The sequence below is a fragment of the Megalobrama amblycephala genome, linkage group LG12, assembly GCF_018812025.1.
Source record: "Megalobrama amblycephala isolate DHTTF-2021 linkage group LG12, ASM1881202v1, whole genome shotgun sequence".
Lineage (NCBI taxonomy): Eukaryota > Metazoa > Chordata > Actinopteri > Cypriniformes > Xenocyprididae > Megalobrama > Megalobrama amblycephala.
The window spans coordinates 38,547,337-38,567,351 of NC_063055.1; the positions used below are offsets into that span (position 1 = coordinate 38,547,337).

At 40.2% G+C, this 20,015-nt stretch overlaps 1 protein-coding gene across 1 annotated transcript in view; it reads right to left on the reverse strand.

Moving 5' to 3' along the window:
• Nucleotides 1-11,077: 11,077 nt before the first annotated feature.
• The window catches only part of LOC125280491 (polymeric immunoglobulin receptor-like), a 57,631-nt gene continuing 48,693 nt past the window's right edge, over nucleotides 11,078-20,015 (reverse strand). The window contains exons 5-7 of the mRNA XM_048211062.1: nucleotides 14,821-14,916; nucleotides 14,554-14,597; nucleotides 11,078-14,460 (exon numbers count right to left, since the gene is read on the reverse strand). Of these exons, the coding sequence (XP_048067019.1) occupies nucleotides 14,203-14,460; nucleotides 14,554-14,597; nucleotides 14,821-14,916 (398 nt within the window). The 3' untranslated portion in view covers nucleotides 11,078-14,202. The remainder of the gene's footprint in view (nucleotides 14,461-14,553; nucleotides 14,598-14,820; nucleotides 14,917-20,015) is intronic.

Here is a 20,015-nt window from a genome sequence, read left to right on the forward strand (position 1 = left end):
TTACATATTACATTTTTATATTGTGATGCTATCGTATTTTTTGCTGGGAATCAGCTTACTTCATTGTAAATAGAAACGCCTGAAATGTAACTGCTAAATACCTGTAAGTATTGTGGTATTTCGCTATGTTTCTGACTGATACGCCCCCAACTCGTTCAGATCGGAGCTTAAAGAAAATTACGAGCTTCCCACTGGTATTTACGACATTGTGGTGGCGTTCATGTCGGTTCTGCTCGTAAATACGATCTTTCCGACATGACTTGAACGCACCATAACGTGACGTCAAAAAGCAAGGCGAATCGCGGAAGAACATACACCACATGAGAGTGTGCAATCCATAATGTTCAGACAGCCTTGTTGTAGATAAGAATATAACTAACAACTATCTTGTGTCTTTGAATTTAAATCTAGATTTATTTACATTGGCCTCTATGTGAACACACTTGCCTGAAAAAATGTATGGGTGACGAATTTACGTTTAATTAAAAGTGCGTCCCGTCGTATTCTACACAATGGATTACTGTCTTCACTGTGTCTCATTGTCTTTCTAATGCCTTAATTTTTTTGTAGCCATGAGCTGAGCAATACCTTTCAACAATGAGATCTTGTCGATGCTTCATAAGCTCTTTGGCTCTTGTAGAAGCAGCAACCAAGATGGTGTCAGAAATATCTTACAAGAGCAGCTGAGATTTAATTTTATATATATATATATATATATATATATATATATTGATATTGATATTGATCTATAGTGATAGGTGTAGAATTCTGCCATCTGCTGGTTAGAGATTAACCTACAAGAATTACAGTTCAAGAAAGGAATTGTTTTGACCAGCAGGGGGCCATAGAGAACCATTCATTTTACTGGATGTGGCTCATCATAACTTTTGTGAAACATTTTGTGAACTTTTTTCTAAACTCTTCCAAAGTGAGCACAACAGAAATCTCTGTGGGATCATAAACTGTGGATCATTTATCATTGCTTTGGCACAAAATGCATTCAGTGACTACATCTTTCAAATTACATTACAGTTTTTTACAGACGCTAGGACACATTTCTCAATACTTAGGTCACTTTTGCAAAACTCTTCACACAGTGAGCACAACAGAAGTCTATGTGGGCTAAACTGAGGATCAATTATCATTGCTTTGGCACAAAATGCATTCAATGACTACATCTCTCAAATTTCATGAATTCTTTTCTCACTCAGACACAACAACTGCCAAAACTCTTTGTACGTACAGGCCAATTTGCACATGCTTACATACTGTTTTCAAAACTGATAAACTTATGTTCAAAACAATAACATAATACAAAACTGAATAAGACAGCAATTTGCTACATTCATACAGTAATATTTTAATGAAATATATTTTAAATCTTAAAGTCCCGGGCGTGGAACACGTAAACAGATTACAAAAACCCCTGAATTATCAGAAGTAGTAAACACAAGAAAAGATCAGTGGCTTTCCTCAAACGCAGCTTGTAGCGTCTGAAGTAAACACACGCGCATCACCATAGTAACCCACAACGGACTCCCTCTAGTGGCAACAGTTGTATTCTTTTAAAACTTCAGTCTTAAGTAGTGATAATTAATGACTCAGTGTACAATAAACTCTTTGTCCAATAAATAAAGAAATAAATATATAAATAATTAAATAAATGTATAAATAAATAAATATTAATACCAAAAGACACATTACCTTGTGACTACACATGGGTGTATCACACACTCCCCGGCAAAGAAAAAGATGGCTCCTGCCAGCATAATCTTAATAACACCCCATTTATTTACACTCTTTTAATACCCAATTGTCATAGGAGGTACCCAAATTGGAAATGTAACTTGAGGCGTGAGAATAGGGTAAGGTGTACTAATGTAAGTTGTATTAAGGTAAGGTGGAATGTGGTGAGATGATAACCCCCAATATGGTATCTGATCTATCTCGTAAGTCTCTAAACTGTTCACTGTCGGGGGTGACTGAATTGTTGGCTGACCTAGGGTTTCATAAGTAAACCTTGGTGTGTATCTTCGGTCACGTGTGGATCTTCGGACTTGGTTTGTCTGGTCAATGTCATCTGAATTCAAGGAAGGTATGTTGAGCACTTCTTGTCTAAGTATATCACCTTCATCTGTCTGACTACACTCTTGCTCATACTGTTCCTCATCTTCTTCAGATCGTTCTGCCAGTGTTTCTGCCCATGTCACTTGTCTTTCACAGGTAAGCTTACACTCATCAGGAGAATTACAAGTAAGTTTCTCATTTTCTGTAGGTTGTTCTCTCTGAATCTCTGTCCGTTTTCTTTGTCTTTCTCTTTCAGGTTGTCCATAGGATCGTCGTTGTGGAGGATCACAGGTAGGTTTCTCATCAGGTTGATTAACGGTAAGTCTTTGGTTGTTCCCTCTGGTGTACCCTTAGCCAATAGTAGTTTTCTTCATCCTGCTCCTTATCACTATCAGACTCACTGAGTGATCCCGACTCATCCTGTGGTTTTGTCTGGTTTCTCTTTGTCATCTGTTTAGGTGCTTCGTCTGGCATCTGTACTGGTAAGTCATTAACCTGATGTAGCAGATTCCTGTGTAGAACTCTTGACTTTGAGCTATCTGTCTCTGCTACCACTCGGTAGACTGGCCCATTGTTTATCTGTTCCTTGACAATGTAAACAGTTTGCTCCCAATATGATCTCAGTTTTCCTGGGCCACCTCTCTCACTTAGGTTTTTCACTAGTACTCTATCGCCAGGTTGAAGAACAACTCCCCTTGACTTCCTGTCATAGTACTGTTTTCCTCGGGTGCTTGAGTTCTTACTGTTGTCTGAAGCAATTCGGTAAGCTTCTGCCATTCGCTTTGCCCACTGCTTGGCATATCCTTTTGGATCATTTCTTTCCTCTCCGTTTGTCACTTTGAATACAAGATCAATGGGTAATCGTGGGTGTCGTCCATAGAGTAAGTAAAACGGTGAGTATCCTGTCGCTTCATGTCATGTGCAATTGTACGCATGCACAATCTGTGGTAGGTGTTCCTTCCATTTTTCCTTTTCCTTCTCTGCCAGTGTTCTCATCATCTGTAGCAGCGTTCTGTTGAATCTCTCAGCAGGATTGCCCTGAGGGTGATATGGAGAGGTCCTTGAATGGCTCATTCCTGACAGTCGGCCCAAGGTTTTGAAGAGGTCATTCTCAAATTCTCGACCTTGGTCATGATGTAATTTAGTTGGAAATCCAAACCGGGGAATGAAGTCATTGAAGATTCTTTCTGCTGCTGTTCTTCCAGACTTATTTTTAGTTGCATATGCTTGGGCAAACCTTGTAAAGTGATCCACCAGTACTAGGATATATTCATAACCACCTCTGCTGCGTTCCAGGTGCAGGTAGTCTATGGATACTAATTCAAATGGAGAACTGGTACTTATACTGCCCATCGGAGCTCTTTCGTGTATAGCGGGCTTCTTCTGTTTGATGCAAGGGCATTTCCGTGTAACATATATCTCAATATCTTTCTTCATGAATGGCCAATAGAATCGGTCTCTGACGAGGTGCACTACTCTCTCCACACCCACATGGCCCATGTCATCATGTAAGTGCTGTAAGACGATCTGTTTGTATTGAGCTGGTAAGACAAATTGGCGTCGTTGCTCAGTCCTCCTGTACAATAGTCCTACCTCAAGATGTAGTCTTGACCATTCATGCATTAGTTTCTTTACCGGTCCACTGGCTCTCTGCCTCATTTCATTAATGACGCTTGCGTGGGACTCTTTCAGCCTAATAATCTCACCAATTGCTGGGTCCAATCTCTGCGCCTTTTGCAATTCATCATGACTTAGCTTTCCTAGGACTTCACCAGCATCACTCTCATGTCGATCTTCCTGAGCCTGGTTAAGAGCAGCGACCCAAGCAACATCCTTTTGTTCGGCAGCCCTAGTGCCCTCCCACGTAGTTTTAGACGATTTCACTAGACAACTCTTCTGTGCACTCTGTGATGTATTTGTTGATATCCATTGGGCACCGGGAAAGACTGTCTGCATCCACATTCACTTTTCCAGGTCTGTACTTGATATCAAACCTGAAGTCTGAGAGTTCTCCAACCCATCTATAACCCACAGCATTGAGTTTGGCAGTAGTCATTATGTAGGTCAGAGGATTATTGTCAGTATAAACTGTGAAGTGTTGGGCATAAAATAGATAGTCCCGAAACTTCTCACAGATTGCCCACTTCAGTGCAAGGAATTCGAGTTTCCCTGAATGGAGTCTGTAATTCCTCTCTGCCGGTGTCAGTGTTCGTGATCCATAGCCAATGACTCTCAATTTCCCAGCCTGCCGTTGATAAAGTACAGCTCCAAGTCCTTGTTCTGAGGCATCTGTATGAAGTGTGAAAGGCAAATCAAAATCAGGATAAGTACAGGTGGAGTAGTCAAAGCTTCAACTAATCTGCACAGAATCCTTTGATGTTCTTCCTTCCACTCAATGGGTGTTCGCGATGATAATTGAACATTCTTCTTTCCATCTGCCTTTGGTTTTGTTTGAACAGACCCCATTCTAGCTTGTTTTACTTGCAAGAGGTAATATATTGGCTTGGCAATGCGAGAGAAATCCTGGACGTATGATCGATAGTAACTCAGAAACCCCAGCATCTTTCGGACTTCTCCAACCGTGGTAGGCTTCTTTGTTTTCCAGGCTCGTACGGCATCTAAATCTTTAGGATCTATTCTGACTCCTTCTGCGCTGACCAGTCGCCCAACGTATCGCACTTCTTTTTTGAACATCTCACACTTGGTCGGTCTTAGCTTAACCCCATGTCGCTGTAAAGCGATAAAAAGGCAAAATGTGAGTTTATGAGTCTTCAACAAAATGAAAGGCAATGTTGCAGTAAGAGGGAGAGGGAGAAACATAATTTTGAATCATTTTGAATGTCCCGGGCCAACGCGGTGGTAACATCCCAATGTATGTTGCAATCACACAGAATGAGGTCCTCCACCAGCATGCCAACTTAGGCTCTTACAACACGGCCCACATATTCACATTTTAGACAGACTGCACAAAATCGTCACAGCAGAAGATCAAATGGATGCAGAGCAGATGAGATTCATTGTCATATGGGACAATGTAAATTTCCACCTATCTGCCCTGGTCAAAAAACTGGTTTCATTAGCATCCACAATTTTCACTCCAATACATCCCACCATACGGTCCCTTCCTTAAACCCATTGAAGAGTTTTTTGTTTGTTTGTTGTTTTTTTTGGCATGGAAGGTTTACAATCTCCAGCCCTGTGTCAGGATGTGCCTCATTCCAGCCATGGAGAAGGCCTGACCGAACTGATGCAGGATCTGTGCAAGGATGGATTCACCTTTCAAGAAGATTCTTCCCTCGCTGTCTTGCGTGAAAGGACATCGCCTGAGATGTGGATGAAGCGCTATGGCCAGATCCAGCTAGGCCAAGAGATGATGCTTTGGTGTTTTGTCTCCACAAATATTTTTGTTCGTGTAATATATTATATTTAGAATATGTTCTAATTTTCAGTGCAAAATATAACCTTTGGAAAGGCATTGATGTATTGAATGGTTTTACAATGTGGTGAGAAATAAATATTTTCATCAATGTGCAGTACTGATCTTGTGTTTATATATATATATATATATATATATATATATATATATATATATATATAATATACTGTATATATTCATGTACTTTACTCTAACAATATCTCTGAAAAAATCAAACCCAGACTATATAATTAGAAAAGTATAAAAGTTACAAGAGTTTAAGATTGAGCACAGCAGTGTGTAAATGAATCAAACAGAATCAGAATGTATGAACCATGTGTGTTCCTTACGGTGTCAAAGTTGGGTTTTGTTAAATTAATGTAAAGTTTTGAATGAAGTGTTTCATTTTGCAAATGATCTGAAGTGTTGTGCTACTTTGGTGTAGGGTTGTGTTAATTGTGTGTAGTGTTTTGACAAACCGGGCCCTGTTTTCAAAATTGTGCTTAAGCAATCGTAAAAAACTGTAATGAAATATATTTTAAATCTTAAAATTAAATGCTATAAAAACAATTGAATTGTATCTGTATCAGTGGATGGTGTGTATACAAATTCTTGTATTTTGGAATTACTCAAAATAAAAATTAAAATAAATAAACGACATAAAATGTAGACGAATTCTGCATCATGTCTAATTTATTCCAGTAACATATATTGCAGTGAATTATAAACAGAAATGTGTCCTTGTTTTACACAAGAAAACATTGTATATTGCTACATGTTGTTAGTGTTTTTTAGGTAATTGTTTTGTGGGTGACAGAGTGTGTTTGTCAGCTGTCAACCTTTGCCAGTGCTCCGGAAGAATGAGTTTATTTGAGACCTGAATAAAGTGTTTTGGTAGATTTAGTGCATTTTGAATGTGAAATGAACTTTGCCAAGCTGAAAGTTGGTTAGGAGAACTGTGTGAAGAGTTTTGCAAAAGTGACCTAAGTATTGAGAAATGTGTCCTAGCGTCTGTAAAAAACTTTAATGACTCAGTGTACAATAAACTCTTTGTCCAATAAATAAAGAAATAAATATATAAATAATTAAATAAATGTATAAATAAATAAATATTAATACCAAAAGACACATTACCTTGTGACTACACATGGGTGTATCACAAAAACAATTGGACAATTGGACCAACCACAGCTGATTCTCATTGTATTTTGTATTTTGGAATTAAATACAAAAAAATAAAAATAAATAAACGACATAAAATATTGACGAATTCTGCATCATGTCTGAGTCATTCCAGTAACATATATTGCAGTGAATTATAAACAGAGATATGTCCTTGTTTTACACAAGAAAACATTGTATAATGCAACATGTTGTTAGTGTTTTTTAGGTCATTGTTTTGTGGGTGACAAAGTGTGTTTGTCGGCTGTCAACCTTTGCTAGTGTTCTGGAACAATCAGTTGATTTGAGACCTGAATAAAGTGTTTTGGTAGTTGTAGTGCATTTTGGATGTGAAATGAACTGCTTTGCCAAGCTGAAAGTTGGTTAGGAGAACTGTGTGAAGAGTTTTGCAAAAGTGACCTAAGTATTGAGAAATGTGTCCTAGCGTCTGTAAAAAACTGTAATTCTTTACTCACTTTGACACAACAAACGCCAAAACTCAGTGTACCTACAGGTCAATTACACATGCTTACATACTGTTTTCAAAACTTCAAAACAATAACATAATACAAAACTGAATAAGACAGAAATATGCTGCATTTAATATTGTAATGAAATATATTCTGAATCTAAAAAAATCAAACACCATCAAAGCAATTAGATGAAACTGAACACCTACAAAAGCGTTAGTCTTTCAATTTCATTATCATCCATTCAAAGGGGAAAACTTGGGAATAATTTTATACTGTAATGTAAACATGGTTCATGTGACACAAACTGCAGTGAATTATAAACAACAGAGAGTGTTATTCTTGTTTTGTCAGTTTTTTTCACATTTTCAAAACTTTGGATATTCACACAGTTAATCAAAACCTAAAGCTCTTCTTTCATGAGCTCCTGTGATCATTTCTGTACAAGACTGAAAGTAATCAGAGAGATGTTGAACAATTCATGGTAAACCCGAAAGCAAGACTGAAACTCTTTATTGTTTTACTGTAATGCATGTGTGGTTATGAATACAGTACTACAGTATGAAAGAACAGAAATACATCAACCGTGTGTAGTTGGACAGAAACAATGATTGTGTTTGAAAAAGGAAATCAAGATTTTTGTGTGTTACACAGAGAATTGTGTGTTGTGTTTTGAAAAAAGTGTTTTATGAAATTGAAAACGAAGGCTGAGAATTAGTGTACGGTTTTGCAGATTTGGCGTGTGGTTCTGGTATTTGAGCGTCAGGCTTCAGAAATTGAGTGACAAGTAAAGATTTTGTGTGTGAGCAGTTGAAGAAAACTAAGAATTTTTACAAAAGAAATCATTGTATAATGCTTCCTGATGTTAGTGTTTTTAGGTCTGTGTTTTATGACTGACAAAGTGTGTTTGCTGAGTGAAAACCTTTGCTAGAGTTCTGGAAGAATGAGTGCATTTTGAATGGGAAATGAACAGCTGTGCCAAGATGAAAGTTGGTTAGGAGAAGTGTGTGAAGAGTTTTGAAATGGGTCCTAGTGATTGTAAAAAAAAACGTAAATTATTTATAAATAAAACCAACAGCAATATCCAGAAATGAACACAAGTAAAGAGAGAGAGAGAGAGAGAGAGAGAGTGTGTGTGTGTGTGTGCGTAAAGATAGATAGAAAAAGTCACAAAATCTTACTGAGATGTAGGGAACCATTTTTTTAACTAAAGAAAAGTCGATTAGGGTCATATTGATTGATCTTTTTGATGAAATCAGAGCGATTTCTGTTCCTCCATAGACAGCTACACAACTGAAACTTTGACGCTTCAAAAAGTTCATAAAGAGATCATTAAACTAATCCATATGAATTGAGCGGTTTAGTCCAAATATTCTGAAGAGACACGAGAGACACGATTAGGAAATGCACATTTCCTAATTGTTTACATGGCTATCTCAATTACAAAAACTATAAAAGGGGAAAGAAAAACAATAACAAAAGAAGAAGAATTGGAAAAGGAAGATATGTAAGAGAGAGGTTTTGGAGGGGATAGAGGAAGGGTAATACTGAGAGGGAGAGGAACAGGATGAGAAAGAGATGAGGGGAAAGGAATAAATGGTTTAGGAAGAGGAGATGGAGCAAGAAGAGTTGAGGATGTAGGAAGACGAGAAGAGGCCGGAGTAGAGGGAGAAGATATGGAAGGCAATGGTATTAGTGGAAAGAGCAAGAGAAGAACATATAAAAAGACATGGACAAAGGGAAAGAGCAAGGTGTAAGAGGGAGGAGAGTTAGAATAAAAGGGTACAGACAAGTTTCAAATGAAATCAGAGCCAACCTAATTGCCCATGTCATAAATTATGGTTTTTCCTTGAGAGAAGCTGGACAGAGAGTTCATCCCAATAAAAACATTGTGCCACAGTCAATGTCCTGGACGACAAGTGCTCCAATCCACTGATAGTGTGGCACACAACGCTGTCTTGGGGTCGCAAAACACAAAAAGGCTTCTAAATTGTTTAAACTCCCTCAATGAAATCAACTTTCCACAGGGTGATCAGGAGCAAACTGAGCGAAATTGTGTAGTTGTGGGACAATTTCCACTTTCACCATTCAGCTCCAGTACAAGAGTGGTTTGAGCATCATTTCAGGATGTTGTTCCTTCCAGCATATTCTTCTCTTGGAGATGGAAAGCATATGACCACAACCAGCCAAGTAAGACTTCTTCAAGTCAATGAATGCACGTGTGTCAAGGGATCCATAAAGTCCTGTAAGTTCCTGTAAGTCCAATAAGTTGCGAGGTGGAGCCTCCATGGATCTGACTTGTTTGTTCAGCACATCCCACAGATGCTCGATTGGATTGAGATCTGGGGAATTTGGAGGCCAAGTCAACACTTTAAACTCGTTATTGTGCTCCTCAAACCATTCCTGAACCATTTTTGCTTTGTGGCAGGAGCATTATCCTGCTGAAAGTGGCCACAGCCACCAGGGAATACCGTTTCCATGAAAGGGTGTACATGATCTGCAGCAATTCTTAGGTAGGTGGTACGTGTCAAAGTAACATCCACATGGATGGCAGGACCCAAGGTTTCCCAGCAGAACATTGCCCAAAGCATCACACTGCCTCCGCCGGCTTGCCTTCTTCCCATAGTGTATCCTGGTGCCATGTGTTCCCCAGGTAAGAGACGCACACGCACCCGGCCATCCATGTGATGTAAAAGAAAACATGATTCATCAGACCAGGCCACCTTCTTCCATTGCTCCGTGGTCCAGTTCTGATGCTCACGTGTCCACTGTTGGCTCTTTCGGCGGTGGACAGGGGTCAGCATGGGCACCCTGACTGGTCTTTCTATCAGAACCAGCATTAACTTCTTGAGCAATTTGAGCTACAGTAGCTCATCTGTTGGATCGGACAAGCCTTCGCTCCCCACGTGCATAAATGAGCCTCAGCCGCCCATGACCCTGTCGCCGGTTCACCACTGTTCCTTCCTTGGACCACTTTTGATAGATACTGACCACTGCAGACCAGGAACACCCCACAAGAGCTGCAGTTTTGGAGATGCTCTGACCCAGTCGTCTAGCCATCACAATTTGGCCCTTGTCAAACTCACTCTAATCCTTACGCTTGCCCATTTTTCCTGCTTCTAACACATCAACTTTGAGGACAAAATGTTCACTTGTTGCCTCATATATCTACCCACTAACAGGTGCCGTGATGAAGAGATAATCAGTGTTATTCACTTCTGTCAGTGCTCATAATGTTATGCCTGATCAGTGTATGTCTCTATTTGTACAAAATGCTGCACATTCATATAGTTGTGGATTTTGCACATACAAGTTGTAAATTATTGATGTCTTTTGCTTGTTGTCAGTCTGTAAGGATTGGGTCAACGGAGTGAGGATCCATCTGCAGCTTTTACTGAATCAAGTTCACAGACAATAATAGCAAGGATGAGCTAGTGGTAGAGACAGTGACAGGCAGAGATCAGGGCAGGCAGCAAACAATCAGAGTCCAAAGGCAGGCAGAGATCGGGGCAGGCAGCAAACATACACAATCCAGGAACAGGCAAGGGGTCAAGGCAGGCAGCAGAGAATCAGAAATGAGTAACAGTCCAAGGTCAAACACAAGAATACAGAATCCGGGGGAAGTGCTCAGAAATGTCAGACGGTGCTAAACAAGACTTCGCATAGAGGTGTGGGTGCAAGTGTCTTTTATGTGTGAGTGAGTGAGTGATTGTATAATGGGTAGCAGGTGCAGGGTGATCAGTCCAAGGTATGAGGGTAGATGGGAAATGGAGTCCAAATGATGTGTGTAGTCCAGGGTGGAGTGTCCTCTGGTGGCAATGATGGGCACTCTCACTGGTGATCATGACACAATCCTTGTCTGTTTGATTCTATTGTCTTCACTCATAAAGCTGCATATGTGTGGCATTAACAAGTGGAGGGAAATGCAAATCACAATTAATTTAATCCGACTACGCCACCTTGGTGGAGCACCAGATAATCCCAATAAGTAAATTTTATTTTTCATTTTTATTTATAGAGCAATAAGGACACAGAGGTAAGTTTTACCAATTGAAGGCAAAGAAATAAGATGTAAAGAGATGCGAGTAGCAATACAGAAAAATACACTTTATTATAAAAGCATCATCATGAATTAAACTTGTTATCGTAGATTCTCTCTCCTGTGAAGCACACTCCAAATTATATAAAAAATAAAAAAAATAAAAAAAAACTATCCAGGGCCAGGCTTAGCAGGAACAGGACAGGCCGGCTGCAACTCAGGAGGTCATCTGAACCCACCTAAATTCACACCAAATCAGACACCACGTGCACACACCATGAGGAAGTTGTGTCAGTACACTGAAGCACACACCACCGAATGAAAAGCAGCTAGCCTTCCTCGTTCCACACTGGCTCACTGGCTCCTGGAGAGGAAGAAAACCACATTAATCAAACTACACTAAAGAAAAATTACACTGAATAATCAAAGAAAGCCGGTTTCAGTAAGTCAAATTTAAGACCATTTTAAGACATTTTAAGACCATAAAGATTGAAATTTAAGACCTACACGACGCACTACCAAAAAATATTCAAATCAAAGAAATTCTGAAAAAAATCATTTTATTTCAATGAATTCAGTCATTGAAAAAGCATTAATTTAATTTACAGATAAAGCAATCACATTGGTAACCTTCCACACCCAACAACGTGCCAAATGCCCAAAACCTTAGGCCCAAAATGAAAACAGACTAAAACAAACTTGCCCTCAAATAGAATAGATTTCATCTCATATTTATTTACATTACAAAACAGCATATTAATAGCCTAATAGAGATTGAACAGGCTACTCCAACCCATGTAACAACCAACGTAGTGCACACACACACACACACACACACACACACACACCAGATAATCCATGTTAGATAGATGGATACTTACCTCGGGATAATTAGAGTATCTATCTATCTATCTAACACGGATTATCTGATGTTTCCGCACTGTCCCATGAACTGTGAGCCCAGGTATCTCGACTTTACAATTCCATTTATTCCAGGAGAACGTCTTCGCGATTACTAAATCAGGGAACATCACTTGGAAGAGATCGCTAATCTCACTGTTGCTATTAAATGAGTTGTGTTTAGTCACTGTGTGTAGTATCCAAAGCACCTCGGCTTTCGATGTGTCAGTTGATCCAAAAGTACCCCAAAGGGTGTTCGACGGAGCTGCGATGATATTGCGCTGGAGACCGGAGGGACCAGGCATTGAGGAGGCATTTTGCGGCTAGCTTGTGTTTCTCCGCTCTGGCGTGTGACTCCAGCGCCTTCACACTCAGAGTCCCCCATTTAATTTTTTTTTTTTTTTTTTTTTTTTTGCAAAGTTTGCAGTGAGCCTCGTACCTGGAGCTGGGTACCGCTTGTAACCAACAGCAGAAATCGCTGTGATCTAGTCATGTCTCGTTGAAAGTACACTTTCCCATTTTCCACACGTAGCCGAACTTTAACAAACTCTGAGGAGACGCAGACGTATTTCGCGGGCAGGTATTGCATTTATCATGGGATTTGTAGTTTTATCACCGCGTACGTACCAACACCAATATCCCCCAGAAAGAACTACAACTCGCTACTTTTTTGCTAGCTATTTTGTAATAACTTTCAGCGGGCAGCGTTTCTGGAAATGGGTAAAAAAAAAAATTAGACCTGACTAAATGAAATTTAAGACCTCAGATGAAAATCTGTCCATTTATAAGACATTTTAAGGCCTTAAATTTAAAGTTCAGAATTTTAGACTTTTTAAGACCCCGCAGGAACCCTGCTAGTGCACATAAAGCTCATAGCTACCAGCCCAAATGACCAACAAAACAGCAAAGCAAACAAAGCAGCAGAAATGCCTGCAAGCAAAAGAAACAAAAACAGGAAATGACTGTAAGCAAAATAGCAGTGGCGTCATATGCAGCATCTTCAGCTAGAGAAAGGGCTTAAATATTGAGATGTTCCACTCCCCCTTTATCCTTTAATAAAAATATCAGAGCGTTAAACTAAATCTACTGAACCCCAAATGAGAAAGAGGGAGAGGCGTACTAACTTAGGTTGAACAAACACCAGACGCAAAGCTGTATTGTTACTCACAACAGGTGCCATGGCTCAGTCTACCGGCCAGCATTCACACACCTGCTAACATCTGTTACTATGAACAATACAAAAAATACCTCCACCACAAGTGATCAAGAAATTTAATGTGGATACCAAACTACCTGAGAGCGAATTTCATCAGAAACTTGCCACTCAGTAGTGGCAACATAGAGTCTCAACATACCTGAACACGAACAATAACGGGAACGGAAATGCCAGGGAGAAGAGAACCCAGAATCAGCTGGACACACACTCACCAAAATAAGGGTCCTTAAATAGTACGGCCGCTTCTACCTCATTGGTCTGCCCAAAACCAAACCTCAAATGGCCCAATAAGATAAATCACTGATCCTGCCACATATGGATCTCAACCTGAGCTCGAACGAGTCTCCGTTACATTACATCAGTGGGGAGTCAACATTTTTAGAGCAAAAGCTAAAAAGACCTCAGGCTTCACAACGGACACTCATAAAGCTCAGACATTGTGCTTTTATGTGCATTTCAGCTTTCCATAATTCATGCATATTACATTTGCAAACAATATCACAACCTCATCTGTTTTTTGTTTTTTTTTAAAGTTATCAGGATAAGTTATCTGTTAAAATGAGAACTGAGAGAAAAAAACAACAGCTGCTGCATGTGCTAAAGTTTGTTAGCTTTATAAATTAGAGCACAGCTGTATATTCTGCTTTAATTTTACACTTTTGTCTGAAACATTCAGTACTTATTTATATCAAACTCTGACCAAAAGCATCTGATCATTTCTTTCATTGTCGTCTGCAGAACAAAACACTGCGCTGTAATTTAAACATTCATCAGACTTCATGCCAACAGTCAAAAGTCTGATTCACAAAACTGACTAAAATATAAGGAAAAGGAGCATCAGTGAAGACTAACAAAAAACACCAAACACGCAAACTTAATGCCAAAGACAAGGTGATAAAACATTCAGCTCATTTATATTCTCTGCTGTTGTTGGTCAAGCAGTGAGATGATTGACAGCAGCGTATTCACTGTAATCCTGATTATTCCTGCTACTGACACTGTCAGGACAGTCAGATTTCTTGTGGAAATTCACCACTGCGTAATTCAGATCCTCAGCAGATGTGATGCAGCACTGAGAGTCACCAGTGGCTTTCTGAACTGTAGCATAAACGCAGTTAGAATCAGAGGGGTTTGTGGGTAATTGTTTGTGAGCATCTTTAATCTCCTCATAATCACAACTGGTGTGAGAAACCTGAGGAGAGACAGAAATTATTTACAGCTCTGAAGATCGTCAGGATGGAAGGCATTAGACATTAATATCATTTTATACAGTAACTGGACTCACCACTTCATGTTTTCCTGGTCCAGTCTGAGATGACGAATCACCACCTGCCAAAAACAAGCGTCCTAAATTAATTACATTATATCACAATTCAACACTGATGTCGACTGTAAATTCTTTCACACAATCATCAAATATCTGTATTTTGCTCATGTTTCATTGCAGCCTATAGGTGGTGACAGAAAGTGAGAAAACAGATCAAGAAATCTGTTTTAATCTCAGTATAAATGGTGAATTTCTGCATCTAAATAAGTTAAGAATGAGTTTTACCTTGAGACTGATGCTTCTTACAGAAAAACAGTAATAAGAGTCCAGCTGTGATCAGAACCAGAAAAAACAGAACCAGAGGGATGATCAGAGAAGAGCCTGAAAACACAGGAGAAATAATTTTTTTTTTTTTTTTAAATTAGAATCTGATCACTTTGAGCGAAATATCAGATCAGATCAGATCTGCGTAATAAAACTAGCACAATGACCAGTCAAAACTAGCCCAAAAAGTAGCCCAAATGACCATATACCAAATATCAAAACTCAAAATATGCCATTCCCATACCTAAAATACATATTTTACAGTCAGTGTTGAAAACCACTATATCGTTGTGATTACAAACACAACTCAAAGGCTCATACCAGTGGCCCTCCTTCACAAAGCTTACCATCTAGCACAGTTTTATCATTGCTAGAATGTAGAATATTTCAATATAAGCTTAGAAGCTTTTCAGTCAAGCACAATTTATGCAATATGCCAAACTTTTAACAAAAATAAATAAATAATAATAATTGTGACTGAGGTTTTAAATTTTGGTACTGATTCAGGTGGATTCAATCCCCTGCAGACAGTCAGTCAGAACTGTATAATCACATCTAATTTGAAAAATTCACCCTAGACTCCAAAATCTCATTAAACTCATGAAAAGATTTCTCATTCTGCATGTCTGCTCAACGCAATGTCAGAGATATCTGAAGAGGTGAAACCAAGAGGTTTTGAGTAGAAAATCCCTTCAATTTCAGTCAAGACTCAGGACTTCTACCGTCACAGTCTGTGCTTCAATGGTAACTTGGAGAGCTGTTTTGATTGAACGGATCTCCCTCTCCCAGCATCCACCAAAGTGAGGTGCTCCTGGTGGTCTGAACACAAACTTGATTTGCTGGGAAGTGAGGTGACCTTGTAGCTTGTGTTGCAAGGTAGCAAAGGATTAATTCAGCTCTTGTTCTCCACCCTTGAAATTAGTGCCTTGATCACTTAATTTGTACGGTTTCCCAAGTCAGGCGATAAAGGGCCATCAGGAAGGAGTCTGAATCTATGTTCGCCAACAGAGCCCTTTGTAATACTGCCCTGGTCATAATTAATAATATGCCCCACCTCTTCTCATTTTGGCGTCCTATCTTAATCACGTAGGGTCCCAAACAGTCCATGCCAGTTGAGAAGGCAGGTTGCGGCGGCCTTGAGCCCCTGCCCCTTTGATCGCGTGAAATGTGTTCCCATTTTTCCCCCCCTGAAACGTGATTTCGGCCGAGGGAGAAACCCCATGACCCCACAAGCGTTTTATCTTGTGATGCTGTCCGCAGGATTGTCCTTGGATCATAATGTCAGGTAACAGATGCTGTGAGCTCTTGTATTTCCGCCACCCGAGTTCCCACAAAACACCTTGTAACAACAAGAACTTGACAACAGCCAGGCAAGCACAGTTGTAGAATCTGACCAGAGTGTAAAGGAACAGATGGGGATGGTGAGTTCTGTGACAAGGACCTTGGAGACTGTTGCTTTCAGGGGGTAACACGTGATCTGGCCGCTCAAAATGCAACTTCAACTTGGCCTTCTGTGTTTTCTATTTGCAAATATGCCACAGATTCATAGGCCTGCTTAGATGCATCACAGAATATGTGTATATCACATCTGCTATTTGGGAGATCCATGTATGGACTGGAATAGCATCTTGGCAGTGATGTTTTTCCAGATCACCCAGTTCCTTCTCCCATGAGCCGAGCAGATCTTCTGGGTTTTTATCCCATAGGCACTGCACCAGTGTTTTCACTCTGATTCACTTCCCTATGTAGTGCAAAGGGTCTGACTGACAATGCAAGAGCAGTCCAAGGGTAGATTCATTGGTATCTTGCAGTCCCTGACTAAGCCAGAGCTCACAGCTGTTCGATCTTGAATCGGAGGGAAGGTGAGCGACCACTGTTGGGCAATTGCTGGCCCATTATCCCAATTCAAAGCCTCCCTCATTTAGGAGGGCACAGAGCTGATCAACAAGGTCTTTGGCGACACCTGTGGATGTGAGATTGTGTAGACAATTGTCAACATAGAAGGACGTCTCTATCACCTCCCCCACCTGATCTCCTGGTTGACTGTGGTCTAGCACATGCTTTTGCAGGGAGAATGTGGCACAACAGGGACTGCAGGGGAGTCCCAAAGGGAAGTATCTGCCACTGGTACACATCTGGTGCTTGGTTATGTCTCTCCACAGGAACCGTAGTAAAGGTTTGTCATCAGAAAGTGGGACCTGAAAGAAGCAACTCGTTCAAGTTTTGGCCCTCATAATAGAATAAGCAGTTGTAAACAACACGATTCTTGCCATTATGCATGACCATATAGTGAGGGATGTACCATGATTCTTGTAATGTCTCAGCCTCGCATGGTTGCAGTTTCTCCACATAGCCAGCATTCTTAAGTCTCTCAATCTCAGTTTTGTAAGCACAGGCCTGATCAGGGTTCTTCATCAGCTTTCACTCAGTGCTTCTAGTGTCGCATACCGAATGACACCATCCACGTTAACCTGCAAAATTTTGTCTTGTAAAAGTCTGATGGCCTCTTGATCAAGTTTTGACTGCATCATTACTTCCTCTCTGTTGTATGGAATTACATCCATTTGCCATAGCTTTGCCACTTGGGCAAACAGATCAGCATTGGGGGAGATGGCAGTAAAGAGGCATTGGTGAGTGCCCCTTCATATTTAACTGCTGTGCTGCTGTGTGGAGCAGTATGGTCCTCTCCACCCCATCAGCTAATACAGTATAGTATATGCCTCAATAGATTTGTCCCCGTTAGTGATGACTTTGCTCACCTTTAGAAGAACCTTGTGACTGTAGATAGAGCGATCTATATACAGGGTGTTCTTGGTGGTATTAACCAGACAGGAGTTGTCATTAGTGTCCATTTCAGTTTTGCTATCTACAGTCCGTCTATTTACATAATGCAGTATACAGAGGTGTTTCCTTTGGCTCGTCTTACAGGGGGCTTTCAGGTTGAATTTTGAGGCATGATGACTCTGTCTGAGAACTAACATTGATTGTTCTTATAGATCCAAGATTCCTTCTGTTCTTTAGTGAGCTCTTTGAAATTGGCACACCCATTTAAGAAGTGATTGACATTGTCACAATAGGGGATATGTACGCAATTTCCCTTTGAATCTGGCAGATTTAGATGTTACCTCTTGAGCGGCTGCTTGGATTTCACTCCCAGTCATGAGTTTCTCTGTGCCCAGCAAGATGCAAGTTGGTTTCCTAAAAGCCCTTGAGTTACGGCAGTCCTGCCTTTTCTTACTTCTGGGTTCCGTTGGGAGACCTGTCCTCTTGGAGCTACCCTCATTGAGTGTATGTATCTCTTGAAGCTAGTTCTTAGCTCATGAGGGAGTCTATTTTGAAGTCATTACACATGTGACCCACAGTCTAATTGTAGATGATTTATGAGGATCTGATACTTGAAACGTTCTGTGACTTCGACAGGGAGGAGGTTCTCTAATGCCATGCACAACCTTGAAAACTCTCTTGGATCTGATGTCTTCATGGAGGGTATAGATGGCTTCGGTCCTTTCTAGATTCTCTCCTGGAAGCAAGGCACTGCAGATCTGGGTATGTCCTTAGATCGTCGTGTAGGATAGGACTCTCTGACACCCAAGTATAGATAATAGTTGTCTCTGAACTTCTCATCACAGTGGATGATTTCAGCATATGGATGAGGCTGAGCATGGGGAGGAACATCGAATCTCTGAGCAGGGGTACGATACCTTGACGTAGCTTAAGGCTGATCATCTGGTATTGGTGAAACAGTGCAGTCCCTCACCTGCTCTGTTATCTGCCTGATCTGCGCAGAGAGGTAATGATGGAAGCCTCTGCTTTGTGTGGTGGTCACTGGCTGGCTAGAACATGTTTCTGGCAAATGAAAATGAGGAGCTGGTACTGGAGACACTGATTTGTGTGGGTTGGCCACGTTTGTGGCTAGGATCTCTCATTTCATAACAGCATTCTCTGTTTTAAGGCCTTGTAATGCACTTTAAATTTAAAAGGTGTCAAATGCAGCTGCGAAGCTCATCATTCTCATCTCCTCCCAGGTAGAGTGTCGACCCACGCAGCTTGTCCTTTGTATCTTGCCATTTATCCTGTAGCACCAGATCACTGGAGGGTGAACGCTGACTTATTGATGTGGAGACACTGAACTCAAGGTTTGAAGATAGTGGAGGATCTTCAGCATTAGCTTAATCATCACTGGAAGATGAAGGTTGCTTGGATCTCCTCTCAGATCCAGGTCTTTGTACTTGGAAGTCTGCTAGATATGCAGGTGGCTTTACAAGTCATCTGGGGCAGACAACTGCAAGCTCTGACTCTGGTCAAGATGTCAATTCTCTGCAGTAATTCGAGCTCTGGCTCGAAGGACAACTTGTGACTGAGGTTTTAAATTTTAGTACTGATGGGTGGATTCGTACCCCTGCAGACAGTTGGTCAGAATTGTAAAATGATTTCTAATTTGAAAAATTTACCCCAGACTACAGAATCTCATTGAAGCGTTTGCTGAAGGCAAAGTTGTGGTTCTGGAACAAAATACAAAATAATCTTACATGGAGTAATTATTTAAGTATGAATATTAGGTTTTGGATTACAAGTGCAACATGTACATTGGTTACATGTGTCTACCAAATTTCATACCTGCACTTAATTGAAAATTTGTAGGTGGCGCTATCCAGCCATTTTGCCAGACCTAATTAAATTTTCACCATTTCTGATGCGTGTGCAAAGTTTCATGAGTTTTCAAGTATGTTTAGGCCCTCAAAAATGTGATTCATTTCGGAGAAGAAGAATAATCGACTGAGCAATTACAACAGGCTCCTCACACCATCGGTGCTCGGGACATAATAAGGCAGTTTAACACCATGTATGTGTAAATAATTAGAGCAGTCATTCTATGACTGCCCACAAAATGGCGCCATTACCACACTTTGCGACTGAGGCACATTTATATGATATGGTAAACAGGAATTTATTACTCACAAAATGACTTGTTAAAACATTAATATCTGTCATGGTAAATAATTTACATTAATTGCATCAGCTATAATGAAAATGAAAGCAAGCCTAACGGTGACAAATCAGCTATATAATGCCGTAAACATAAATGTACATATGGTGCTATGTGTCTCACTCGTGGCATAAGAACAATCGGCAGATTTAAATAAAGAACAACCAAA